This window comes from Heptranchias perlo, chromosome 16, assembly GCF_035084215.1.
Source record: "Heptranchias perlo isolate sHepPer1 chromosome 16, sHepPer1.hap1, whole genome shotgun sequence".
In the NCBI taxonomy this organism is placed as follows: Eukaryota; Metazoa; Chordata; class Chondrichthyes; order Hexanchiformes; family Hexanchidae; genus Heptranchias; species Heptranchias perlo.
The window spans coordinates 23,848,720-23,876,364 of record NC_090340.1 but is presented as its reverse complement, the minus strand read 5'-3'; the positions used below and the strand labels follow the sequence as shown (position 1 = coordinate 23,876,364).

Genomic DNA, 27,645 nt, shown 5'->3' with positions numbered 1-27,645 from the left:
GGGAAATCGTGTTTGACAAATTTATTAGTGATTATTGAGGCTGAAACTAGCAGGGTAGATAAAGGAGAACCAGTGGATGTAGTATATTTGGATTTTCAAAAGGCATTCAATAAGATGCCACATAAAAGGTTGTTGCACAAGATAAGGGCTCATGGAGTTGGGGGTAATATATTAGATAGAGGATTGGTTAACGGACAGAAATGAAAGTCTGGATAAACGGGTCATTTTCAGGATGGCTAGCTGTAAATAGTGGGGTGCCGCAAGGATCAGTGCTTGGGCTTCAGCTATTTACAAACTATATCAATGACTTAGATGAAGAGGCTGAGTGTAATGTATCCAAGTTTGCTGCTGATACAAAGCTAGGTGGGAAAGTAAGCTGTGAGGAGGACACAGTCTGCAAAGGGATATAGACAGGTTAGGTGAGTGGGCAAGAAGGTGGCAGATGGAGTATGATGTATGGAAATGTGAGGTTATTTACTTTGGTAGGAAGAATAGAAAAGCAGAATATTTTTTAAGTGGTGAGAAACTATTAAATGTTGGTGTTCAGAGAGATTTGGATGTCCTCGTACAAGAAACACAAGGTTAGCATGCAGGTACAGCAAGCAATTAGGAAGGCAAATGGCACGTGGCTTTCATTGCAAGGGGGTTCGAGTACAAAAGTAAGGAAGTCTTAGTACAATTGTACAGGGCTTTGGTGAGACCTCACCTGGAGTACTGTACAGTTTTGGTCTCCTTATTTAAGGGAGGATATACTCGCCTTAGAGGCAGTGCAACGAAGGTTCACTAGATTGATTCCTGGGATGAGAGGGTTGTCCTATGAGGAGAGTGTGAGTAGAATGGGGCTATACTTTCTGGAGTTTAGAAGAATGAGAGGTGATCTCATTGAAACACATAAGATTCTGAGGGGACTTGACAGGATAGATGCTGAGGTTGTTTCCCATGGCTGGAGAGCCTAGAATTAGGGGGCATAGTCTCAGGTTAAGGGGTCGGCCGTTTAGGACTGAGATGAGGAGGAATTTCTTCACACAAAGGGTTGTGAACCTTTAGAATGCTCTACCCCAGAGGGGTGTGGATGCTGAATATGTTCAATGGTGAGATATAGATTTTTGGACACTTGGGGACTCGAGGGATGTGGGGATCGGGCAGGAAAGTGGAGTTGAGGTTGAAGATCAGCCATTGACTTCAAGTACTTCAGTCCTTAGCTGTCTCCTTGATTTCTCTCCCCTTCCCCTCATTACTCTTTGCTGGCTTCTCCCATTCCACTGTATGATCTGTTCACCCAGGAGCAGTTATATTCGCCTGTGGTCTTTCCAATGCTATTTTACAATCTGACTGAGATGATCTCTGTATACTGCCGAGCATTTTTAATTTCTTTCCAACATTTTAAAATATGTTTGCAGGCTATTAATCCTCAAAGCACATCCATATTTTTGACCGTTACCTGCTGCTCTGTCTGCACTCTACCAGTTCTAAAAAGTGGTCTCCACCCGAACCATTAGTTTGTCTTCCTCTTCAGTGCTGACTAATCTGTATATTTCTAGTGTTTTCTGTTTGTTTCTGATTCTGGGTATTCTATTTTCTTTTTCTGTTATACACTGAATAGTACCTGGGAGTGACGATAAGGCTTTTAGGTGCATTCACACTACAACTGCAGCATTCGTGTTTTGCTGCTGTTGTAGCATAAATGCAGTCTGAATCTTGAGTAGAGCCTGACCTGACACAGCTTTGTTTTGTGGTCAATATGGGCCATGACACCTGATTTACCCTAGAGATTTAACATTTAAGTGAAGCTGAAACCGCTTCATACCAACATTAAACTTGTAGTGTAAATTCACTGTCCTTAATCTTACCTCTTGGTTCAGGTAACTAATAAACTGTTAATTTGTGAGCTATGATGCCATTTGACCTCGATGGAATTGTTGTCTTGTAATAAATCCTAGCTGTTCATAATTGTATAGGTATTCATAATTTTCTCAGCTGTTAAAATGTAACTGTGCTTTTTTGTTAGTATAGCATTGCATGTGGTTAAAGTGGGTTGGAATGCTCCTGAAAGATGTTCTTAAGCAAAAACAGCTCTGTCTCCACTCTTATGATGTGAATCTTTAAGATGTCTGAATATTTGATTACACATTTATATCGTGCCTTTAACGTAATCAAAAAAATGGACGTCGAGCCAAAAGTATTAGGAAGAGTGACCAAAAGCTTGGTTTAAAGGAGGAGAGGGCGGGGGTTAGGGAGGGAATTCCAGAGGGTGGGATGGGCTGCAGAAGAGGCCATTCAAAGGAATGGAGAGTTTTGGGGAATGGAGAGCTTACAGGACTAACGGCCATGAGATACTTAAACACAAAGATGAGAATTTGAAATTTGAGGTATTGAAGGACAGAGTTAATGTACGTCAGTGAGGATTAGGGTTATGGGCAAGCAGAACTTGGTGCGGAATAGCATATGGGCAACAGATTTTTGGATGAACTAAAGTTTACCTAGAGTGGAGGATAGGAGGCTAGTCAGGAGAGTATTAGAATAGTCAAGTCTGGAGGTGACAAAGGCATGGATGAGGGTTTCAGCAACAAGTGAGTTGAGGTACGAGTGAATGAGATTTATGTTATGGAAGTGGAAGTAGGTAATCTTTATGATGGAAAGGATGTGGGGTTGGAAGCTCTGCTCAGGATTGAGTAGGATGCCGAGGATGCGAAGAATTTGATTTCAGCTTGAGGAATTGGTGGCAAGGGTACAGAGTTTGTGGTGGGGGACAAAGGTTGGTTTTCCCAATCGTAACTGGAGGAAACTAACAAGCAGTTTGATAACACAGGCAGTGGATAGATCAAGAGGTGGTGGTGACGTAGAGCTGGTGTCATCAGAGTACATGTAGATGCTGACCCCATGTCTATGGATGGGGCCAGTGATAGATCACTGGGGGACTGCGGAGGTAATGGTGCAGGCTGGGTAGAAAAGCCATTGCTGGAGATGCCCTGGCTACAAACGGAGCAGAGGTGTTGAAGGAGGATGGTGTGATCAATCATGTCTCCATGCAGCCTTTGACGAGGAACGATAAAGCACCACAGTCACGAGGGTGTTGTTTGTGACTTTGATTTTAGGTTGGAATTTATTTTTTGATCCATTTTTACCAATTGTGGTTGGTACTAAGACTTGGCCAAAACCACTTCAGAGCACTATTAAAACTTGTGTGCATATGTTTGAAATTATAATAGAATTGATAACTTGACAAGTTTTGTTAGAAAATTGTACATTTCCCTTTTACATAAGACAACCTTTGTAGTATTGGGTAATATTTGTACAAAGTATTTTATTTTGTTTTTAAGATGGCATGCTACAGGGATATCATGAAAACAGTTGGACTTGTTTGAAACACTTTCATACTATAAAGTGATCAGACATCCTAGTGTTCATGATCTGAGTACCACCCAGTTTTGGCTCAAGAAAGAGAGAAAGACACTCAGCATGTACGAAGGAGGTAAGCTCCGAAAGCTTGTGATTTTCAAATAAAACTGTTGGACTATAACCTGGTGTTGTAAGATTCCTTACATTTGTCCACCCCAGTCCATCACTGGCATCTCCACATCATGTACAATGGGGCAGTGTTACCTACAGTAGATACTAATGGGCACAGATAAACCCAGTTTATTAAGTATATCCCAAGTTATGCTGTTTCTCTTGAATGCTATAATGCATTTTCTCGCTTATTTAAGCACTGCAGCTGAGGTAAATTTGGGTTCAGTAAGGTTATTGATGTTCCATTATGTCAATTTTAAGTTAATTTCCTTCTCCAGACTCTACTGGCCTCTAAACCAAGCACAAGTTGAGCATTACATTTACTGAACTTTTTGACCTAAACACTTCACAAGTAAGATATGGAACAAGAAATATTGAGTATGTCATCAACAGCTGTTGTACAGAAAGAAAGATCATCCTTATTATTCGATTTCTTAAGGATTCATAATATTAGTTTCAGAGGGATAGATAGTTCCTGTGGGGTCCAAATATGTATTGCTCCCAACTAAGAAATTATAGGTGCAACATTCTGGAAATCCAAAAGGCCAATTGGATTTTTATTGGTGAATATCTTTGGATGTCCTCAAAATATTTATCCTGAAGTGCAAGCAGTCAGTTTGCCTTCCTATTTGTGGTCATTGTTTTGAACATGTTCTTCATTCTTTTAATTCACTAACTAAATCATTTGGTTCTCAATTTTCTTTAGTTCAAAGGTTTCAGATAAAACTGAATCCATATTCAGGCTTCCCAACTTTGTTCTGTATGTTTGAGTCTGGGGTCATGTATTATTTATTACTGTATTTTTTTTTTCCCCTTGTTGTTCTATGCCAGGAACTCAGGTTGGTCCCCTACAGATCTGGGATAATTTTAGCTGCGACATGCTTCTAGCAAAAATTGATGTGGGCCTTCAATCAAATAACTACCCCAAATGCATTTTGAACTTGAAATCTTGACATTTCGTTTATTGAAGAGCAGTGCTGGGAAATACACTCTAGATGATGAGACTAAGGAAGAGAGAGAGAAATAGAAATGCTTAACTATGCAAGTGCAGATAGAAAAGATTTTTAAAAAAATGAATGGAATTGTATGTCATCAACAGCTGTTGTACAGAAAGAAAGATCATCCTTATTATTCGGTTTCTTAAGGATTCATAATATTAGTTTCAGAGGGATAGATAGTTCCTGTTTTATACACTGGCACTGAATACAACGGCACTGAGGTGATGTTTAATTTGTGGGAGACATTAGTTAGGATACGGTTAGAATATTGTGCAATTTGGGGTATCCCATTTCAAGAATGGTATTTCAAACCCTGGAAAAGATAGTGAAGATTTGTTGGAATAATGGCAGGAATGAGGTAATTCGTTATGAAGAAAGGCTCATAGAATTTGAGCTTTCCACTGAACTAGAGAAATTTATGGAGGATCTAAGAGGCTTTAGAAGTTCTGATGGTTTTGCGAGGATAAATAAGATGATATCCTGGCTGGTGAATTAGTAACGAGGTGACATAAACCCAGGATTATCAGCAGAATAAAGTGGGAAGGTAGGAGAAACTTTTTCCACTGATGGTTATTAAAACATGAGGCGCTTACTCATGTGGTTTTTGAGATAGACCATTACATTGTTTAAAATGGTAATAAATATTTGCAAAAGAATGTAAAAGGATACAGGAAAATGGGATTAGAATATGTAGCTCCAGTTGAATAGCTAGCACACCAATGGGCTGACAATTAGGTTCCTGTGCTGTAATGCATTGTAACACTGTTTTTCCTAATCTCACTTAAAGCTTCTCGGAATCTCTTGATGTTAACGTGTTTGCAGGACAGTCCTGATGATTAGAAAGCACCTGATCCAGGTCCAATCAAACTAGTATATGCAATGCTATCCAAATGTAATAGTTGGGAAGAACGTTAATATTAAAAGCGAGCCCTTCTACTAATATTGTCTTCACGTTCTCCACTGCACCGGATTCTAGGCTCTAACGGATTATTTTTGGGGTCAGCTAGAGTAATCAACTAAACGTTTCAATTCAGTGCTATTCAAAAAAACTATGAAGTTCACAGAATGTACAAAAGCTAGTACAGGGTACTGGTGTAGAATGTGAGACATGTCACTGGGATTGAAGTGGGGTATGAAGTAGAGCAGGTAACTGTCCTGCAGAATGGACAAATGTAAGGAATCTTACAACACCAGGTTATAGTCCAACAATTTTATTTTAAAATCACAAGCTTTCGGAGATTATCCCCTTCGTCAGGTGAATGAGTGAAAGGTTCTCAAATTGCATATCTTATATTAGGCTGGGACACCATCACACCAATCATAAGGTGTCGTTGGTGTTCAGACAGATTAGCCACTGAGAACAGTACGTCCCAGTACACTGAATATACATTGTGTCAAATTATACAGACAGAGAGAAAGAGACCCAAATGGCAGAGAGATAGAATATTAAAAACAGATAACTTTTTTTTCCCCCTTGCTGGTGGGGTTACGTGTAGCGTGACATGAACCCAAGATCCCGGTTGAGGCCGTCCTCAATTTCTGCTCGACGATTTTGCGTTGTCGTGTGTCTCGAAGGCCGCCTTGGAGAACGCTTACCCGAAGATCGGTGGCTGAATGTCCTTGACTGCTCAAGTGTCCACGGACTGGGAGGGAACCCTTCTGTCTGGCGATTGTTGCGCGGTGTCCGTTCATCCGTTGTCGCAATGTCTGCATGGTCTTGCCAATGTACCATGCTCCGGGGCATCCTTTCCTGCAATGTATGAGGTAGACAACGTTGGCCGAGTCACAGGAGTATGAACCATGTATCTGGTGGGTGGTGTCCTCTCGTGTGATGGTGGTATCCGTGTCGATGATCTGGCATGTCTTGCAGAGGTTGCCGTGGCAGGGTTGTGTGGTGTCGTGGACGCTGTTCTCCTGAAAGCTGGGTAATTTGCTGCGAACGATGGTCTGTTTGAGGTTGGGTGGCTGTTTGAAGGCGAGTAGTGGAGGCGTGGGGATGGCCATAGCGAGGTGTTCGTCGTCATTGATGACATGTTGAAGGCTGCGGAGAACATGGCGTAGTTTCTCCGCTCCGGGGAAGTACTGGACGACGAAGGGTACTCTGTTGGTTGCGTCCCGTGTTTGTCTTCTGAGGAGGTCTATGCGATTCTTCGCTGTGGCCCGTCGGAACTGTCGATCGACAAGTCGAGCGTCATATCCCGTTCTTACAAGGGCGTCTTTCAGCGTCTGTAAGTGTCCATCGTGTTCCTCCTCGTCTGAGCAGATCCTGTGTATTCGTAGGGCCTGTCCATAGGGGATGGCCTCTTTGACGTGGTTGGGGTGGAAGCTGGAAAAGTGGAGCATCGTGAGGTTGTCCATGGGCTTGTGGTAGAGTGAGGTGCTGAGGTGGCCGTCTTTGATGGAGATTTGTGTGTCCAAGAAAGAAACCGATTCTGAGGAGTAGTCCATGGTGAGTTTGATGGTGGGATGGAACTTGTTGATGTTATCGTGTAGTCTCTTCAGTGATTCTTCGCCGTGGGTCCACAGAAAGAAAATGTCGTCTATGTATCTGGTGCATAGCTTTGGTTGGAGGTCCTGTGCAGTGAAGAAGTCGTGCTCGAACTTGTGCATGAAAATGTTGGCGTATTGGGGTGTGAATTTGGTCCCCATGGTTGTTCCGTGTGTTTGGGTAAAGAACTGGTTATCGAAGGTGAAGACATTGTGATCCAGGATGAAGCGGATGAGTTGTAGGATGGCGTCTGGAGATTGGCTGTTGGTGTTGAGTACTGAGGCTGTTGCAGCGATGCCGTCATCGTGGGGGATACTGGTGTAGAGTGCCGAGACGTCCATCGTGGTGAGAAGTGTTCCTGGTTCAACTGGTCCGTGGGAGCTGAGTTTTTGTAGGAAGTCTGTAGTGTCGCGACAGAAGCTGGGGGTTCCCTGTACGTTGGGTTTCAGGATGCCCTCGACGTATCCAGAGAGGTTCTCACACAGGGTTCCGTTGCCTGATACGATAGGACGTCCGGGTGTGTTGGCTTTGTGTATCTTTGGGAGGCTGTGGAAGTCTCCCACGCGGGGTGTACGTGGGATGAGAGCACGTAGGATGCTTTGAAGGTCTGGATCGAAGGTTCCGATCAGTTTGTTGAGCTGGTGGGTGTGTTCTTTGGTCGGATCTGCGGGTAACTGTCTGTAGTGTTCCTGGTTGTCCAGTTGTCGGTATGCTTCTTTGCAATAGTCCGTTCTGTTCTGTATGACGATGGCTCCTCCTTTGTCTGCTGGTTTGATGACTATGTTGCGGTTGGTCTTGAGAGCGTTGATGGCGTTGCGTTGTGCTCGGGTGACATTCTGGATTGTCTTGAGTGCGGCTGATGAATCTGGCATTGATGCATCTCCTGACAGCTTGAGCATACATGTCAAGCTGAGGGCAGTGACCCTCCGGAGGAGTCCAGTTTGACTCTTTTTTTCTTCGGTTGCTGTACCGCGGATCCCTCTGTCTGCTGTTCTGGATCGTTGATTGTCTCATTGGGTTCGCTGCTGAAATCTTGGGATTTGTGGAAGAATTCCCGGAGTCTCATTCTCCTGATGAATTCCTCTGTGTCCGCCGCGAGACCGATGGGGTCCATTTTGGTGGTGGGGCAGAAATTGAGCCCTCGGCTGAGAACTTCGATTTCGTCTGGTTGAAGGGTGTGGTCGGACAAATTGACGATAGACTTCCCTGTGGTTGTAACCGTGGTACCGGGGGAGGCTTGGTTGATGCTGGTGGTGATGCCGAGTTTCTCAAGCTTCCTGCTCTTTGTTTTCATGTAGGCAGTGTAGTTCCGTTGCCTCGTCTGTTTGGCGGTGTCTCGTAGCTGGTCTGCTGTGTCCTGAGTACAGGTTGAGAGTATGGACTCTATCTTGGTTTCAAGGTTGCGGCGTCTGCTGTAGAGTTGGTGTACGAGATGGTTGCGGAGTGTGCGAGAGGTACGACGGCAGAGTCTCTCAGCTTAATCTGAGTTGTATGTCGACTTGAGTGGGTTCGTGATCTGTAGTCCTTTCGGGATCTTGTCTGCTTTCTTGCAGCTCTGTAAAAACTTGATGTCTGTGTCGATGCAGAATGGAGGTTGAGCACTTTGCTCTGTCTAGTCTCCCATTGCATTTAGTCAGTGGGAGACTGACCAAAGCATTGCAAGCACAGTACTCAACTTCCACATTATAGAGTGCCAGTCTCCTGGGTTGGAAAATGGAAGAATCTTGTATGCAAATCACCCTGTAGATAAATGTATACTGTATTCCACATACTTCTAATTAACTACAACAGTCTGAACATTGTTTCGTTTCTGGGTGTGATGGAGAAGGTCAGTATTCATCACTAAATTAACTTGCTCCTGCTTGGAAATTTACTGTGATTGACTGTGCTGGATGTGGTTTTCATTCTTCCTGATTTTGGCTGCTGAAATATATTTCTACATGTCTAAAGGTGAACTGATTTTAAATATTGTGTTAGTGACATGTATTTTGAAGAAATTCTTTTAATAGATTGTCAGAATAAGTCGTCACCACCCCCCAGCCCCGAGCTTGTACTGTGCATCCATACTCTTATTGGATATCATAAAAACAAAAATGCAATTTAGTTCTGCTGGATGCAACATTATAAACCAATCACGAGGCCTAATGACCTTTGGATCTCACCCCATGGGGTTTGGACCTAGTTGTTGGGATAACTCTTGTGTTCAGTTGCCCAGACCTTTTGATTCTATGCTGGGTTGATGCCAAAGTACACTCAGTAGCATAGTAACCCATTTCGTGGAGTTTGTAAATGTCTGTTCAAGAACAGTAATGATTACTAGATATGAATAATTGCCTTGTGGCAACGCAGTAGACTGAAATAAAAAGCGGGAAAGTAAAAAAAAAGTTTGTCCTGCTTAAGAATCATGTTAATATTACTATTTTCCATTTAAAAATATCCAATATGCATAATTATTTTGCAGTTGTGTTAGGATCCACATTTTAAGGTTTCTTTGTGAAGTCTTGCTTATAAAATAACTTCAAGATCACATCAGGACTGTGATGTTTTATAGATTATTAGCACATCTCCTGTGGCATTGCCCACAGAAAGTCAGGACAAAGTGAATTTCCCTCAGTGTTAATGCTCTAGGTATAGGTGTGGGGATCTGCTGCTTCTGGAGTTTATGAAGCTCCATCTAGTGGTAGAGTGCAGTTGCAGGCATGACTGTGTCACAGAATGGTGATGCCCAACTGAGGAGTGTGCAATGTAGATAGCAAATTTAATTTAGATGTTGCAAAGAAATTCTGGACTGACTGCAGGCACAGATAAAATTGTACTCTAGTCTCTGATCTCCCAAGTTATTGTAATTTAAGTGCATTTGGCATGCTTTCTGCCAAGCAGGAAGGAGGTAGTTTGGAAATTATGTGAGGGGAAGTAGACAAGTGGAAGCGGCAAAGCATGTATTTCACAACTCGTGTCAGTATTAATTTTTGTAGCTAACACACATTAAGAATCTGAAAACTTGAGGTAGAAGTGCGATAGACATCATTGACCATAGGACCCATATTTAGAGGTGCCATCGTTGCGTACTAGTTGTAATAACTGCTGGAAGTACAACAAACAAAGTATTCTCAATATAGTTCTCAGATATCCCCCTCTAATGGAATCAATGTTGCAAGGTTTAAATATTTATTTTTTTGTAATGTAATATTTCAGATCCCGTTTGGGTTACCATCTTCACGCAATTCTTGAAGCGGGGGCGCTGAAAATTGACACTTTTTCATTTTATCCCCAATAACCCCTACTGCTTCCCTGCAAGTGATGAGCAGCAGAGAGTGATAGGAAAAGTCATAATAAGCTACAAAAAGCCGTAATAAGAATAAAACTGGACGGACCACCTGGCATCGGACCACTAGGCACCGGACACGACAAAGGCAAACCAAGCCCAGTCGACCCTGCAAAGTCCTCCTTGCTAACATCTGGGGACTTGTGCCAAAATTGGGAGAGCTGTCCCACAGACTAGTCAAGCAACAGCCTGACATAGCCATACTCACAGAATCAGACCTTTCAGCCAGTGTCCCAGACTCTTCCATCACCATCCTTGGGTATGTCCTGTCCCACCGGCTGGACAGACCGACCAGAGGTGGCAGTACAGTGATATACAGTCAGGAGGGAGTGGCCCTGAGAGTCCTCAACATTGACTCTGGACCCCATGAAATCTCATGGCATCAGGTCAAACATAGGCAAGGCAACCTCCTGCTGATTACCACCTTCCGCCCTCCCTCAGCTGATGAATCAGTCCTCCTCCATGTTGAGCACCACTTGGAGGAAGCACTGAGGGTAGCAAGGGCACAGAATGTACTCTGGGTGGGGGACTTCAATGTCCCTCACCAAGAGTGGCTCGGTAGCACCACTACTGACCGAGCTGGCCGAGTGCTGAGTGTTGTGTGGCACTACCACCGTGCTAAATGGGATAGATTCAGAACAGATCTAGCAGCTCAAAACTGGGCGTCCATCAGCAGCAGCAGAATTGTATTCCAGCACAGTCTGTAACCTCATGGCCCGGCATATTCCTCACTCTACCATTACCAACAAGCCAGGGGATCAACCCTGGTTCAATGAGGAGCGTAGAAGAGCATGCCAGGAGCAGCATCAAGGCATACCTAAAAATGAGGTGCCAACCTGGTGAAGCTGCAACTCAGGACTACATGCATGCTAAATAGCGGAAGCAACATGCTATAGACAGAGCTAAGCGATTCCACAACCAACGGATCAGATCAAAGCTCTGCAGTCCTGCCACATCCAGTCGTGAATGGTGGTGGACAATGAAACAACTAACGGGAGGAGGAGGCTCTGTAAACAGCCCCATCCTCAATGATGGCGGAGTCCAGCACGTGAGTGCAAAAGACAAGGCTGAAGCATTTGCAACCATCTTCAGCCAGAAGTGACAAGTGGATGATCCATCTCTGCCTCCTCCTGATATCCCCACCATCACAGCAGCCAGTCTTCAGCCAATTTGATTCACTCCACGCGATATCAAGAAACGGTTGAGTGGACTGGATACAGCAAAGGCTATGGGCCCCGACAACATCCCGGCTGTAGTACTGAAGGCGTGTGCTCCAGAACTAGCCGCCTCTAGCCAAGATGTTCCAGTATAGCTACAACACTGGCATCTACCCGACAATGTGGAAAATTGCCCAGGTATGTCCTGTCCACAAAAAGCAGGACTAATCCAATCCGGCCAATTACTGCCCCATCAGTCTACTCTCAATCATCAGCAAAGTGATGGAAGGTGTCATCGATAGTACTATCAAGCGGCACTTACTCAACAATAATCTGCTCAGCAATGCTCAGTTTGGGTTCTGCCAGGACCACTCTGCTCCAGACCTCATTACAGCCTTGGTCCAAACATGGACAAAAGAGCTGAATTCCAGAGGTGAGGTAAGAGTGACTGCCCTTGACATCAAGGCAGCATTTGACCGAGTGTGGCACCAAGGAGCCCTGGTAAAATTGAAGTCAATGGGAATCGGGGAAAACTCTCCAGTGGCTGGAGTCATACCTAGCACAAAGGAAGATGGTAGTGGTTGTTGGAGGCCAATCATCACATCCCCAGGACATTGCTGCAGGAGTTCCTCAGGGCAGTGTACTTGGCCCAACCATCTTTAGCTGCTTCATCAATGGCCTTCCCTCCATCATAAGGTCAGAAATGGGGATGCTTGCTGATGATTGCACAGTGTTCAGTTCCATTCGCAACCCCTCAAATAATGAAGCAGTCCGAGCCCGCATGCAGCAAGATCTGGACAACATCCAGGCTTGGGCTGATAAGTGGCAAGTAACATTCGTGCCAGGCAATGACCATCTCCAACAAGAGAGAGTCGAACCACCTCCCCTTGACATTCAACGGCATTATCATCGCCGAATCCCCCACCATCAACATCCTGGGGGTCACCATTGACCAGAAACTTAACTGGACCAGCCACATAAATACTGTGGCTGCAAGAGCAGGTCAGAAGCTGGGTATTCTGCGGCGAGTGACTCACCTCCTGACTCCCCAAAGCCTTTCCACCATCTACAAGGCACATGTCAGGAGTGTGATGGAATACTCTCCACTTTCCTGGATGAGTGCAGCTCCAACAACACTCAAGAAGCTTGACACCATCCAGGACAAAGCAGCCCGCTTGATTGGCACCCCATCCACCACCCTAAACATTCACTCCCTTCACCGGCGCAGTGTGTACCATCCACAGGGTGCACTGCAGCAACTCGCCAAGGCTTCTTCGACTGCACCTCCCAAACCCGCGATCTCTACCACCTAGAAGGACAAGAGCAGCAGGTACATGGGAACAACACTGCCTGCATGTTCCCCTCCAAGTCTCACACCATCCCGACTTGGAAATATATCGCCGTTCCTTTATTGTCGCTGGGTCAAAATCCTGGAACTCCCTTCCTAACAGCACTGTGGGAGAACCTTCACCACACGGACTGCAGCGGTTCAAGAAGACGTCTCACCACCACCTTCTCGAGGGCAATTAGGGATGGGCAATAAATGCCGGACTCGCCGGCGACGCCCACATCCCATGAACGAATAAAAAAAGAACTTCGGCTAGGAGCAGAAAGGCTGTGATTCACCACTGAGCCTCAAATGCAGGAAATCCAGCAGTCCAGTCAGAGTTGTGAGAAAAATAGGCTTTTGTTTTTGACCTGTTAGGCTTGTGCATATATTAAAATATCTTCTAACCTGCAGTTGAAATGGATTCTGTTCTCTATTTTAAACTGACAGGCTGTGAACCAAAAGGCTTTCTTTGACAGTGGTTTAATTAACATCAGGGGTTTAAAGTGCCAATTTATGTATTCAGTGTCTAGCAGCTGTTCATAGAAATAAGCACAGCTCTGTAGTAATGCATCTTATTCTGTAGATAGAAAGAAAGACTTGCAATTATATAGTGCCTTTCCCAACCTCGACATCCCAAAGCACTTTACAGCCATTGAAGTACTTTTGAAGTGTAGTCACTGTTATAACGTAGGAAACGTGACAGCCAATTTGCTCACAGCAAATCCCTACAAACAGCAATGTGATAATGATGGTGTAACCTGTTTTAGTGCTGTTGGTTGAGGGATAAATGTTGGCCAGGATACTGGGGAGAACTTTCTTGCTCTTTGAATAGTGCCATGGGATCTTTTACATCCACCTGAGAGGGCCTCGGTTTAAAGTCTCATTCAAAAGACAGCACCTCCAACTTTGCAGCACTCCCTCAGTACTGCACTGAGGTGTCAGCCTGGATTATGTGCTCAAGTCTCTGGAGTGGGGTTTGAACCCACGACTTTCTGATTCAGGGGCGAGTGTACTGCCACTGAGCCAAGCCTGAAACCTAAAGTAGAGAAAAAGTAAATTTTTGGTTTTAAAAATGTACTTATTTATAATGCAAATACTTAAGATTGAAACGTTTTCTTTGAGTCTTCCTTTAAATGACTACTTCATTTCACTATTTTGACATTGGTTCAACTGGACAGCATCCGGCCCGGATTTTCCAAGAATTTTCTTTGAGCTAGTATTTCATTGTTTTATGTCAACTTGTTAATAACTTATCTGTTGATCTGTGCTTCATTTTAAACAGTGAACTCTAACTATAACTGCACATTCCAAGGCCTAAAATTTATATTGACCCTACGTGTGATGTAAATGCATAGCATCAAGTCTTAGTTTTCTTGTTTGAACATTTAGCTTACTAAATTATATTTGTGATGGTAGTTTGATTGCCATTTAGCCAATATCTGTTTATTTTCAAAAACTAAATAGATTCATAAGTTTGTTGACCAGAACCCACTTCATGGTTTCACAGCAATCATGGAAATTAGTCACTGAAATAATTGAATAAATGGCAAGGATATAAAAACAGTGGAACATTCACTAGGATGTTACTGGGATGATGGATTATAGTTATGAAGAGACGTTAAGGGGTGACTTGGTAAAATTCTTCAATATTTTTCAGATTATCAAGAATTATGATGAGGTAAAAAGTAATAGATTGTTTCTAGTTGATACTGCTGGGTGAGACATAAGGTGGGTACAATTTTAAGGTAATTACAATTAAACGGGAGGTTAGAAAAAATATCTTTACACATGATGGTTAGAATGTGGAATTCCCTGCCACAAACCACTGTTGAAGCAGAGGTTACATTTTTTTAAAAGGGGAATTAATTGCTTGCAAAAGAAAAATATTAAAGCACGTGAGGAGTGGAATTAGACGAAATGACTCGTAGAGAACACAGCATAGACTTGATGGGCTCAATGGCGTGTTTCTATACTGTGACATTCTATGCAAATAAAGCATTTGCTGGGGAAATTTTAAATCTGCAATTTTTCTACAAACTAGATACTGATTAAAATTAAAATGTGGAAATATGTGGTATTCCATGTAGTTTTTAGGTTATGTAACACATTCTTTGTATAGGTTAGTTAGCATCATCTTTGTGTCAATTTGGTAGCACTCTTGGTTAGAGATTGTTGGTTCAACCTGCACACCAGAACTTGATCTTGTAAGCTAGGCTGACGTTCAGGTGCAGTACTGAGGAAGTGTTGTCCTTTCGATAAAATGTTAAAACAAAGTCCCAACCAACCATTCAGATGGATGCTCACATGACAAGATTCAAAGACCAGAAAGTACTTCTGGCTAACATTCCTCCCTCAGCCAACACTGTTCAGACTCTCATGACTGTGTGTCTGAGACTAAACGTGTGCAGAATGGCCATTGTATTTGTCTATATAAAGACAATGACTAGACCAATAAGTAATTGTGAAGCATATTCAGATGTCAAATACAGCAATTTATTTTTTGACGTGCTGAGGATTCTAATAAGGGAACTATTTATCTTAATGTATGAAATATGATATTGCTGTACTGTAGAGCATTTTTTTGAGACTGCATTTTATTCTCATGTGAAGTAAAACACCTCACTTGTGCTTATTTCTTTGTCACTGGAATTTTCCCTTCATAAATTGCAAATGGCGCAAATGCACTATCCCTCCTCCAGAAGGCCAGAGTGCTGCAGCTAAAGTACAACTAAAGTCAAATACAAACAGGTGCTGATCTATAAACTATGTTTCATGAACTAAAACTAGCTGCTAGTATACCATGCATACTGCCAGCGCAATACTATAAATTTGTGCATGCAAATATGGGAGATTGGGATTTATTTAGAAAAGGATTTACTGTTACATTAATGCTAATTCTCCTAGTGTCAGTGATAGCCCTCTCACCTCTGAGTTAGAAGGTTGAGAGTTCAAATCCCATTCCAGAGATTTGAGCATAAAATCTAGGCTCACACTCCAGCGCAGTACTGAGGGAGTGCTGCACTGTCAGAGGTGCCATCTTTTGGCTGAGATGTTAAACCGAGGCAGTGTCTGCCCCCTCAGGTGGACATAAAAGATCCGATGGCACTGTTTCGAAGAAGAGCAGGGAATTCACCCCAGTGTCCTGGTCAACGTTTATCCCTCAACCATCATCACTAAAATAAACAGATTATTTCATCATTATCACTTTGCTGTTTGTGGGACCTTGCTGTGCACAATGGTTGCCGCATTTCCTACATTACAACAGTAACTACTTCAAAAGTAATTCATTGGCTGTAAAGCGCTTTAGGATGTTCTGAGGTGGTGAAAGATGCTACATAAATGCAAGTTTTTTTTCTTGTTCCCTTTCTGGTTTGCCTTACAAAAAAATCCTAGAAGTAGATAACTTTGGTCATATGCTTGCCCCAAAACACTGAAGGAGATCGTAAATAGTAAACTTCAAAGCATGACGAGTCATCTGCTTGTGCTACGTTCAACTTGCCCATTTTACAATTCCACAAACCACTGTACGTACACCAATTGTAAATGGCAATGATAAGGCAGTAATCCTATCTGTTCTACCTGCATTAGCTGCTTGAAGTATTACTTGCAGTTTATGATGTCAGACTCACTTGATTGAATTACAGCTGCTCTGTAATGGACTTTTAACTATTTTCATCAATTATAATTTGTTGGGTAACAAGCCCTTCAGTTTTGAACTTTGTTCTGTGGGACTTTGATGTTCTTAGAGGTTGGTACAGTTTAATCCTTTGCAGCTTTGTTGTAACTTTTCATTATTGCTTTTTCTTGGCACAGGTTTGTATAAACCCTCGTTGAATTTCGAATGCATTTATCTTCACATATCTCTTGAATGTACTAAAACCCAATTTGATTTGCTCAACCACATGCCTTTTTCTTTTGCATTACCTTTCCTTGATGAGAGGGTCACCGTTAAGGCTAATGGCTGTAAACTGCTTGGTTGCCAGTTCTGCCAATGGTGACGATACTGGAAGCAATTAGTTCTGGGCAGAATACTTGTGGAATAAAAGTCTAAATGTATTCTTAAGCATCTATCTCTCTTCCCCTCTTTTCACCCCTCCCCAAAATGGAAAGAATTCTGAATGCTAATAAGTTTTCAACTAAAACATTGTTTTCAATTATATTTTTACTTGTTTGGACTATTTTTTGTGACTTTTGGCCAATGATTTTTGTGGATCATTATCCAGAACTAGAATGTACTGGAAGTCAGTATTAGACAGTCACAAGATTAATTTTTCTCTTTTCTAATTTTGCCCAGTTATGTTTAATCCCAACAAAAATACTGTAACAGTATTTGTTGCAGTACCTGATTTTGAACATGAGGTCACAATTATTGGAATATTTCCATTGTGTACCATTCTGTGCCATCCACAGTAGTACAATAATGGAATTCAATATGGTATCTTTGCGAGCCACGGCTGAAATGGTACAACAAAAATGGCCCCATCGGACGTCTTAGTTGCAACTCTTGCTAGTCCAACCCAAAAACATTTATTTTTAGACCATTATGCTAAATTTGATTTACTGTCAATTTGGGAGACTGTGTTGCACTGCTTCGAATCATAGGTCACAGCACAGAAGGAGGCCATTTGGCCAATCGAGTCCATGCCGGCTTTAAACAAGAGCAATCCAGCTAGTCCCACTCCCCCGTCCAATCCCCATGGCTCTGCAGATTTTTTTCCTTTCAAGCACTTATCCAATTCCCTTTTGAAAGCCACGATTAAATCTGCCTCCACCACCTCTTTAGGCAGTGCATTTTAGATCCTAGCCACTCGCTGTGCAAAAATGTTTTTTCTTCATATCACGTTTTTCTTTGCCAGTCACCTTAAATCCATGTCCACTGGTTCTTGACCCATCCTCCAATGGGAACAGTTTGCCTCTATCTATTCTGTCTAGACCCTTCCTGATATTAAATACCTCTATCAGATCTCCTTTCAATCTTCTCTGTTCCAAGGAGAACAACCCCAGCTTCTCCAGTCTATCCACGTAACTAAAGTCCCTCATCCCTGAAATCATTCTAGTAAATCTCTTCTGCTCCCTCTCTAAGGCCTTCACATCTTTCCTAAAGTGCATTGCCCTAAACTAGACACAGTACTCCAGTTGTGGCCGAACCAGTGTTTCACAAAAGTTCATCATGACTTCCTTGCTTTTGTATTATAGGCCTCTATTTATAAAGCCCAGGATCCCACATGCTTTCTTTACCTGCCTTGCCACTTTCAACGATTTGTGCACATATACCCCCAGATCTCTCTGTTCCTGTACCCCTTTTAGAATTGTGCCCTCTAGTTCATATTGCCTCTCCTCCTTTTTCGCACCAACATGTATCACTTCACATTTTTCTGCGTTAAATTTCGTCTGCCCGTGCCACCAGCCAGTCTATATCCTCTTGAAGTCTATCACTATCCTCCTTGCTGTTCACTACACTTCCAAGTTTTGTCATCTGCAGATTTTGAAATTGTGCCCTGTATATCCAAGTCCAAGTCATTAATATATATCAAGAAAAGCGGTGGTTCTAGTGCCAATCCCTGGGGAACACCACTGTACACCTCTCTCAAGTCTGAAAAACAACCGTTCACCACTACTCTCTGCTTCCTGTTACTTGGCCAATTTTGTATCCATGCTGCTACTGCCTCCTTTATTCCATGAGCTTCAATCTTGCTGACCAGACTATTATGCGACACTTTATCAGACGCCTTTTGAAAGTCCATATACATCACATCAACCCATTGCCCTCGTCTACCCTCTGTTACCTCATCAAAAAACTTTATCACGTTAGTTAAACACCATTTGCCTTTAACAAATCCATGCTGGCTTTCCCTAATCAATCCACACTCGTCCAAGTGACTGTTAATTCTGTCCCGGATTATCCTTTCTAAAAGTTTCACCACCACCGAGGTTAAACTAACTGCCCTGTAGTTGCTGGGTTTATCCTTGCACCCTTTTTTGAACAAGGGTGTAACATTTGCAATTCTTCATAGAAAGTTGCTTGTCAATACTTAAATGATTGAAAGTCAATTTATATTTCAGTTGGATTATCAGCTGTTATAAAATGGAGACTAGTAGGTTGATGTTCTGTAAATGTGATTTTATTTTGTTTTTTAATCCCTTGAGTTATAAAACCAGATCTTGCTAGTTATTTAATAAGTTCTATAAACTGATTCTCCAGGGAAGTAACAGAATCAAATCCTACAAGTACAGCACTAACACAAATGTTAAGAACACGCTGTTCTCGATATTTAGTGTTCTCCTTTCAAAATACGTGATGGAAACCATGCTGGAAGCCTCATGAGGAAAAGTATGCATTTCTAATGGAAATGGTATCCAGATGTTCTGAAAGCTGTTTCAATCAAAGGTTCCCTTTCCTCAAAGTTTTTTCTTAACTTTATTATGAATTGGAACATATCCACGATCTATGGGTCAAATGTAAAATTATAATGCAAGACTAATGAAAAATTTTAACTTTATCCATGTAAAATTTGTACATGCTTCACAGTTCTTGGGCGTGAAGACAAATCTACTTGAGCTTGAAGGCTTTGCATTTTGTTAATTGTGTTCCAACACACAGCAGTTCTACAAGCTTCAGAGAAACTCTGGAGGTTGCTTAGGGTGAAGGAAGCGAGGGAGAGTCTATGTTGGCCTAGATAGGGATAGCTGAAGTACAATGCTTAGGGCATCAAAAGTTGTAGTCCAAAGTGGGTTCTGGTTCCAGATATTCAAAGAAAACACACATGGGCATTTTTTAATATTTCTCCTTATCTTCCTTCTAATGCCTTGCACCTTTCTATGGTGGTTATTTCTGCAGTCACTGCAATATTGAATGAGGCTTTGAAGATACAGTTTCTATAATTTTATGAGTTGGAAGATGGCAAGTTTGATAACTGTGTATACAAGTGTATAACAACAATAACTTGCAGTATAGAGCACCTTTTAATGTAGGAAAACATCCTAAGGTGCTTCATAGAGGTGTAATTAGACAAAAATGTACTTGGGGCCAAAGGAGGAGCTATCAGGTTGGGTGACCAGAGACTTGGTCAAAGGGGTGTGTTTTGAGTAGAGGGTGGGAATTCCAGACCATGGGGCCTAAGCGGCTGAAGGGACGACTGCCAAGAGGGCAGAGTTGAAAGAATGAAGGTGGGGGATTTCTCGACAGAGATATGAGGGCCAAGGCCATGAAGGTATTTAAATACATGGTTGAGAATTTCAAATTGGAGGCATTAGGTAACCATGAGCCAATGTTGGTCGTCAAAGACAGGACTGATGAGTGAACAGGACTTGGTGCAGGAATACAATATGGGCAGCAGAGTTTTGGAAGAGTGGAAGTTTGCAGAGCGTGGAGCATAGGAGGCTGACCCGCCTCGCTCTTCCCGCCCCCTCCCCCTGGCTCCAGCCCGCGCTCACCGGGAAATATTTGGTTTAAATTCTAACTTCAGGAATTTTTAGTTTGGGTTGGGTGGATGCCATGATACAGCATTGGGCATGGTATATTGGAGGGAATGGACATTCTGTGTTTTATCTTCTTGCTTATAGTATGTACTTCCAGTTTTATCATCCAAAACCTGCAAATTGTAGCATTCTAACTATTTATAACCTTGTCGTTATGACAGAATAAAGTAACACAAACAATTTAATGCTGAATTCTGGAAATGTAAAGATTAATCAATGGAAAAAATCCATGGTGGAAAAATATTTTCTTTATACTTGTGCAGATTTACCAAGATTACAAAGCACTAAGGTACCACTGGGTGGAGCATTTTGACCTGTACAATTAAGGTTCCCCACTTAACTGCAATTCAATAAGCAAACTAAATAATTATAAGTTTTAAGTTTCTGCTGTTGAAAGGAAATGTATTCATTGTAAAGAGCTGTGATTATTGCAGGAGCCTGGTGTAGATTTTCCTCCCCAGCGGCAGTGCTGGATAGAAGCCCTTGTCACACAATTTTGTGCAAGCTGCTCATGATTTTCTGTCCTTTTAAAATGAATGGACAGAAAATTGTAAGCAGCTTGCATCCTATTATACAATAAGGGCTTCTTTCTTGCCATGCTTTTGCACACCAGTGTTGGAGGAAAATCTTCTCCCTAAACTATTTTTAGCAAGAATAAACCTGTAAGAGGCATAGTCACTCACTATTGGAGATGGGAACGAAGCTTATCGGTTGGTCACTTGTCAGCAGTTTCAAATAGTTCAATTCCTGCTTAAATTGAAATTTTGAGCTGAGGCTGTCAGTGTAATTGCTCTATCTCCTAGGGCACAGTTCAATATTCAGTATATTCTCCTGTGGGAGAACCTTCAACACATGGACTGCAGCGGTTCAAGAAGGGACGCCCACATCGCCCAGAATGAGAAAAGAAATGCACTTTTTAGAAGGCCTGTCTTATCTTGTGTAGCACTTTAGTACATCATGTCTTTAAAAATAAATTTCCATCAAGATTCCTTTCAAGAATTTTAAAACTGAGCTGTCCAGGGAACTTATTAGGTAAATGCAAATCCTGCTTTGGTACAAAACTGAACAGACCATGAAAGCTTCATGTTTAATACCTGGTCCTGCTGAATTAGCCAATATCATCAGGGGCTGTAGTAGAGTAGCAGCAGTTGAACATTTTGCCCCCAGACTGAAGAGGAGGAAGGAAATAGCTGCAATTCTCTCTCCTGATTGCTATTGTTACCCTGCTCCAAAAGTCTGCAAGTGTGGATGTTAAAAGGACAGGATCATGTTTGGCTGTGATGTTTCTACACTGTCTACGCTTACACACGAAGAATATCAAATTAGGTGGTGGTGGGAGATTGTTAATGCTTTCAAAACCATACCCAAGCTTGAGTTAGCATCTTCAGGAGAAAAGGGGTGATGTTGGGAAAAGTACACCCTTTTCTAAATAGTCATCGAGTTCTGGTGATATCCTTGGGGTTACTGGTATAACAGCATCAAGGAGATGAATTGATATTGCCATTTTAAAAAATGTAAGTTACCATTAAACTCTTACCTCAAAGCCATTCTCTGTCTTTTCTCATCTCTGATTTGGTATTTAAATAGAAATTTTATTTGAATTGGCCACTTTTTTTAAGGGGACCTGATGAGATTTCCTCTTTAAACTTTGCGAAGCCATTATAGTGCACGTTGAAGTGCTGTTGGGTTAAGCTTGTTAAATACTGTATTGCAGCTGTACAACAATCATTGTTTGAAAGAGACCCAAACCTACTTTAAATATTGCAGAGACTTTTTTTTATATGCAACAGTTCAATATAATTCAGTAATACTGGCTTTTGTCTGAACTTGTAAACCTGCATCTGTGTAGCTGAGGTATGGTCCCTCGTATATTACCCTACACCAGAGGAACTAGGAAATGTATTCTGGCTTCTCACTGAAGGGAATGTTCCATAAACTTTATCTGAACCTTCGGTTTGGCATGTGGAAACTACTATTCAGGCTAAGTTCACATGAATTGATCTTGTGATTTGTCTCCTGAGTTAAGCAAAACTATACCTTTTTTAGGGGACAAAAAACTGGTTGAGTTTATTGCCTGGACAAGGGAACCAGAATTCCCAGCACTAATGCTGGCAGCTGCCTTACCAACAGGCCTTCAGGAATCCAACTTAAAAGTAGTTAACACTTAATAGACGTCTCCATGCTGCTGCTGTAGCTGTGTGTTTGATACTATGGGATTGTTGTATATAGCAGTAGTGCATAGTTAAAATATGGAGGGTAAAAACTTGGGGCGGGAGTGAGAGAAAAGGTCCCTTTGAAGTTTCCGGTGGTCCACAGTAAGTAGTGGCAGGATTGATCATGCGAAGCTCAGTCCAATGAAGAATGAAACCAGCACTACATGGCACTTAGAAGCAGTTTTACTACAGCAATTTCCTCTTTTACAGGATTTCTGGTAGTAATACAGAAATGGGCAAGATTTTTATTGCTTATGCAAACTCGAAACAGCTTTAAAAAAATTCCAGATATCGCGCAACTTCTCTGAATCTTGCCCCATTTTTGTCACAGTATGTGAAGGTTGCATGTCTGGCTGCAGGAACTCGGTGGTGCCGTTCAGCTTCCAGCTCCAGCAAGGTGTCAATAGGATAAAAGCAAAATGGTTTTCTGATCAACTTAGAAGTTTGTTCTGTGGAAGCTAGCCATCATTTTGATCTTGTTGAAATCATAAAATGTTTCATGTGTGCAGCCTTTTGTTAGTAATAATCCCATTTCTGTTAAAAAATCTAGTGAATAAGGAAATAAACTAAAGGGGAGGAGAGAAGCCAAGAATGCAGAAGAGGCAGGGGGAATACAGTAGAAGCACTGGAGACTGAAGTCATGAGCAGGGTCACTGGAAAATTGCAGCCATGATTTTATTGCAGAATCCTTGCCCTGTGAAATTCCCCTGTTGTGCTCCCCAGTTGCAGCCCTCACGCTTGATTTGGTTCATACTGCGGCAGCAATTACTGATCTTGTAATATACACATCTCCCTTTGTCCTACATATGTAGTTTAACTAAAAATATTCCAAATTACCATATTGATTCTGCTTGGTGCCTCACCTTTATTTACCACCTATGGTCCCCTCTTTCAAGGCTGAAGAATTAGTTTTACTAGCCTTTCTTTATAACTCAATCCTTTGATACTATGGATCAACTTTGCAGACCTTCTCTGTAAAGCTTGGATGCTTCCCTGCAGCACTGTAACTAAAACAGTTATGAAAATGAAATGTGATCCGCAGGCAATGTCTGATCAGGATGTCAAATGCTGTAGAGTTTGTACCAGAAAATTAAATTCTGAAATGAATAACCATAGGGCTTGTGTCTGAGCTTATTGAAGTCCAGTAGAATGAAGATACTGGTGAAATTGAATTGTAGTCCTGATTAGTGTTTGCAAATATGTTCTTTATTATTAAGTCATCAAACTCAGTTTGGACTTGAAACACTGCATCTTATAAAGCTTGCCACCGGTACCACTTTAAAAAAAAATTTAACCTCAAAGGAGTTACTGACTTGAAGGCATTACTGACCCTGTTTCCGGTGAGGAAGTTAAAGGACTTGTATTGTTGAAATTGACTGGGTAAGTGATTAGTTCTGTACTGCACCATCAAATGTGTTTTTATTTCCTCAAAGCATTCCCTGACTTTGCTAATGGGCAAACCACTTTTTGTATGGCTCCCAGTCACCAGTAATGAACAACATGTTTCTTTATGTTCAAGGTCATGTTATACTAGCTGAATGGGTTACAGTAAAAGTCAAAGGTTAGTAAAGCCCTGCCATGCACGCTTGTTCAATCTAAACATTCACTTTTAGTGTGTTTTTCTTTTAGGGTTCCTAACCTCAGCCAAATGCTTTAAAAACAGTCCCAAATGAGAGGTAGTAACTGGTCGTTTTTTTTTCATTCGTATGTGACTTAATTGCAACAATTGGCTTTTTTTGGCAGAACAATTTGTATGACCAGACTTCCAGTTACATTTGAAAATTTGATTTCCAGATACTGTGGTTTCTGTAAACTTAGTGCAAGCAACGTACTCCACTGTATAATGTTAACTCTGTAGAGGTGCACTTATAATCCAAACTAAGTTCTGTATGAAATTACACCAAGTAAAATAGATGCATATTGCATTGCTTCAGTTAGGATATCGGTGTTAGCCTATCTCTGGCTATGGCAGCATTAAACATCTGTCTTTGTAGTCTACATTCACCAGTTCTTCAGCTACCTGAACCTCTAGGATTTTACATAAAAGTTCTGGAGAATTTGTGTAGTGGACACCTACTACATCTTGCAGTCTTGTGGTTCAGTTGATAATTCATAAATTTCACTTTACCTCCTGAGATCCATGTATATAATGCGCTGTGCTTTCCCATAAAGCTCCACTGTTACTTTGTTGAGCTTGTAGAACTGCCCAGTGGATCAACGTTCAGCCCACCTTGGTCAGTATGTATTATGCTAAAAGTTTTTATAGTGTATCCATTGGTTTAATGCATTTGTTTGGGCCTATATTCTCCGCACCCATGACAGGATGATGAAATTTCCTAAACAATTTGTGGGGATGCAAACGTTTTCGGCCACATTTTTTTTAGACTTTACTGAGCTTACCTCAATTGGTAGCACTCTGACCTCTTGCGGGTTCAAGCCCTGCTGTGGACTTGAGCACGTAATCTCGGCTGTCAGTTCAGTGCCATACCTAGGGAGTACAGCATTGTTGGAGATTCCGTCTTTCATTGAGATGTTAAATCTAGACTCCATCTGCCAGCTCAGGTGGACAGAGAGGTCCCATGGCACCATTAGAAGATGAGCAGGGAATTTTCTGTGACTTGACCAACATCTATCCCTCTATCAACACCACCAGAAACAGATTAACTGGTCATTTATTGTGCGACCTTGCTATGTGCAAATTAGCTGCCGCGCCTGCCTACATATGTGAGTGAATAATCCATTGGCTGTATAGCGATTTGAATGTCTGGAAGACTTGATAAGGTGCTATATAAGTGCAATTCTTTTTCTCTCTTCTCTTCCTTTTTCCTACTCATCCTTTCTCTCTCTTATTTGCTCTGTCCCATTCCTTGCTCGTGCTCTTTGTTTAATAGCTTCATGCCCCTTAAATAAGTTTCCACATCTCTCAAGTATGGTTACTGAAATTGCTTTGACGTTAGTTTATTTTTTTAAAAAAAACACTTGCGACACATGGTCTGAGTGGGGCAGTTGATTAGAACAATGTTTTCAGTTCTCTTCCTTGGGTCTGAATCCAGCCCAGACTGATGGAATGAAGGTCTCTACTGGTTAAGGATCTATATGAAATGGGTTTGGGCAATCTTAGCCTGGAGCCTACTTGGTGTGGACCAACAGAAGAAAATTGCCCTTAATTCAATGCATATCGGCAAACTTTGAGGCTTCGTGGTTGGAGTTAACACATAGTATGTTCTGAAGTTGAAAAGGCACACTGCTGAGACAGAGTGGAGGTACTTGTAATATTGCTGATCTGGGAATGTTTGCTGACACTGGATTCCAGAAATGAGCTAGTGTTCCGTTTCCCAGTGTTAACATGCCTCAGTTTGATTGCCACAAAAAAAAATCGGGCCAAAGAAGAAAGGAAATTCTATTTGGGTTGATCTATGCCATAAAACTGTATCCAGCACACAAGAAACACTGTGGGGGGGAAAAATATACAAAAGCCTGCCCTAATGTTTTGAAAATAAATTTCTTTCCAGTTCCTTGTCATTACTTGGTGGTTATGCTTGTTTTGACAGGGTGGAGAAATTAGTGTATCAAGTAATATTTTGCAGTTCATTATGCTTGCATCTTACAGATCTGAAGCTTCATCTTCAGAGCACAGACTATGGCAATTTCCTGGCAAATGAGGCTTCCCCACTCACTGTGTCAGTGATTGATGACAAATTGAAGGAGAAGATGGTGGTTGAGTTCAGGCATATGAGGAACCACGCATACGAGCCACTGGCCAGCTTTCTCGATTTCATCACGTGAGTCACAGTTGTATGGCTGGGAAAGAACTGAGTGCAAATCTAACATAAGTATACCTTGTTTTTCAGGACAGTATTTATTTGTACCATATTTAGTCTAGATGTCTTGGCCAGCATTCCTCCTTCACCAAACACCACCAAAAACACATTAACTACTTATTCAACTAATTTGTTGTTCATAGGATCTTGCACAGTTGGCTCTCGTTTACCAACGTAACAGTAGTGAACACTTCAAAAGTAGTTAATTGGACATGAAGTGCTTTGGAACATCCTGAGAATGTGATGAGGTGCTATGTAAATGCAAGATCTTTTGTGGCATTTTAGGCCCCAGAAGGTCCTGTCACAATGCTTTTAGTGATACTGACCTGAAAATACTAATGAGCAGAAAATGCTCCCAAAATACTTCCATTCCACTTCAAAAAAAAAATTGGCAGTTGACAATCCGAGCTTCCTATTTTGCTTTTTCTAGTATTCTAACTCAGTTTTTGCAAACAAGTATTGCAAAATGGGGATGTTCAGCAAATAAGTATTTTCTTTACAACATAAGTAAGAATACAATTTAAAAGCAGAAAACATAATCTGTCAAAAAATATAGTATTTGCCAAATGTACTCTTAACAGAGCTGTTGAATACCACTACTTCCTATTGAGGCTGTAACATTGAATCCCAGCGTGTCATAACTTAAACTTTGAAGGCTAGTGATATTTCTCTTACAATATTGTGCTTTTTTCAGGGTGTGAGCTTAAAGAAGAGTTATGTGCAAGAAGCACCCTCAAACAGTGCAACAAGCCTGACAATTAACTGAAATGGAGAAAGCCATTTTCATAAATGGCTGTAGTCCTAACCACTGCACACAACTGTCTGTAAACACTGTGCAGTGGTATTGCTGAATGATATTGATTTTTTTCCATCGGATACTTATGATAACATCTACAAGATTAGAAGCTGCCTCTGACATTTTAAGTATCCGATTGAGGGGAATAGTAAAGTAAAACAGACTTAGCTTTTTTTAAGCACTCAGTGGCCTAACCTTCAACCATTGTACTCTTGTACTCTTCCAAATTGATCTGCCTTGTTACATCTCTTCCCCATTTTTTAAAACCTCAATTTCTACCTCTTTAACCATGCCTTTGGTCATCACCCTAACTGTTCTCCCCCCCCACCCCCCCCAACTCACTCAAGTTTGGTGTCCAACTATGCCAAACCCTTTCCTGTGCCTGGTGAAGTGCCTTGGGATATTTTGCTATATTAAAGGCACTTTATTAGTGCAAGTTGTTGCAGTTTGATTTTACATGAGTATTGATGGCATGCTTTAAAAAACATAATTCGGTCTTAAAACTGAGCACCAATTTAAACTCCCTGT

General features: G+C 41.7%; 1 protein-coding gene across 1 annotated transcript in view; it reads left to right on the top strand.

Annotated features, from left to right (window-relative positions):
• Nucleotides 1-27,645, top strand: part of atp6v0d1 (ATPase H+ transporting V0 subunit d1) — a 49,631-nt gene that overhangs the window by 8,945 nt on the left and 13,041 nt on the right. The window contains exon 2 of the mRNA XM_067997817.1: nucleotides 26,111-26,282. Within this exon, the coding sequence (XP_067853918.1) occupies nucleotides 26,111-26,282 (172 nt within the window). The remainder of the gene's footprint in view (nucleotides 1-26,110; nucleotides 26,283-27,645) is intronic.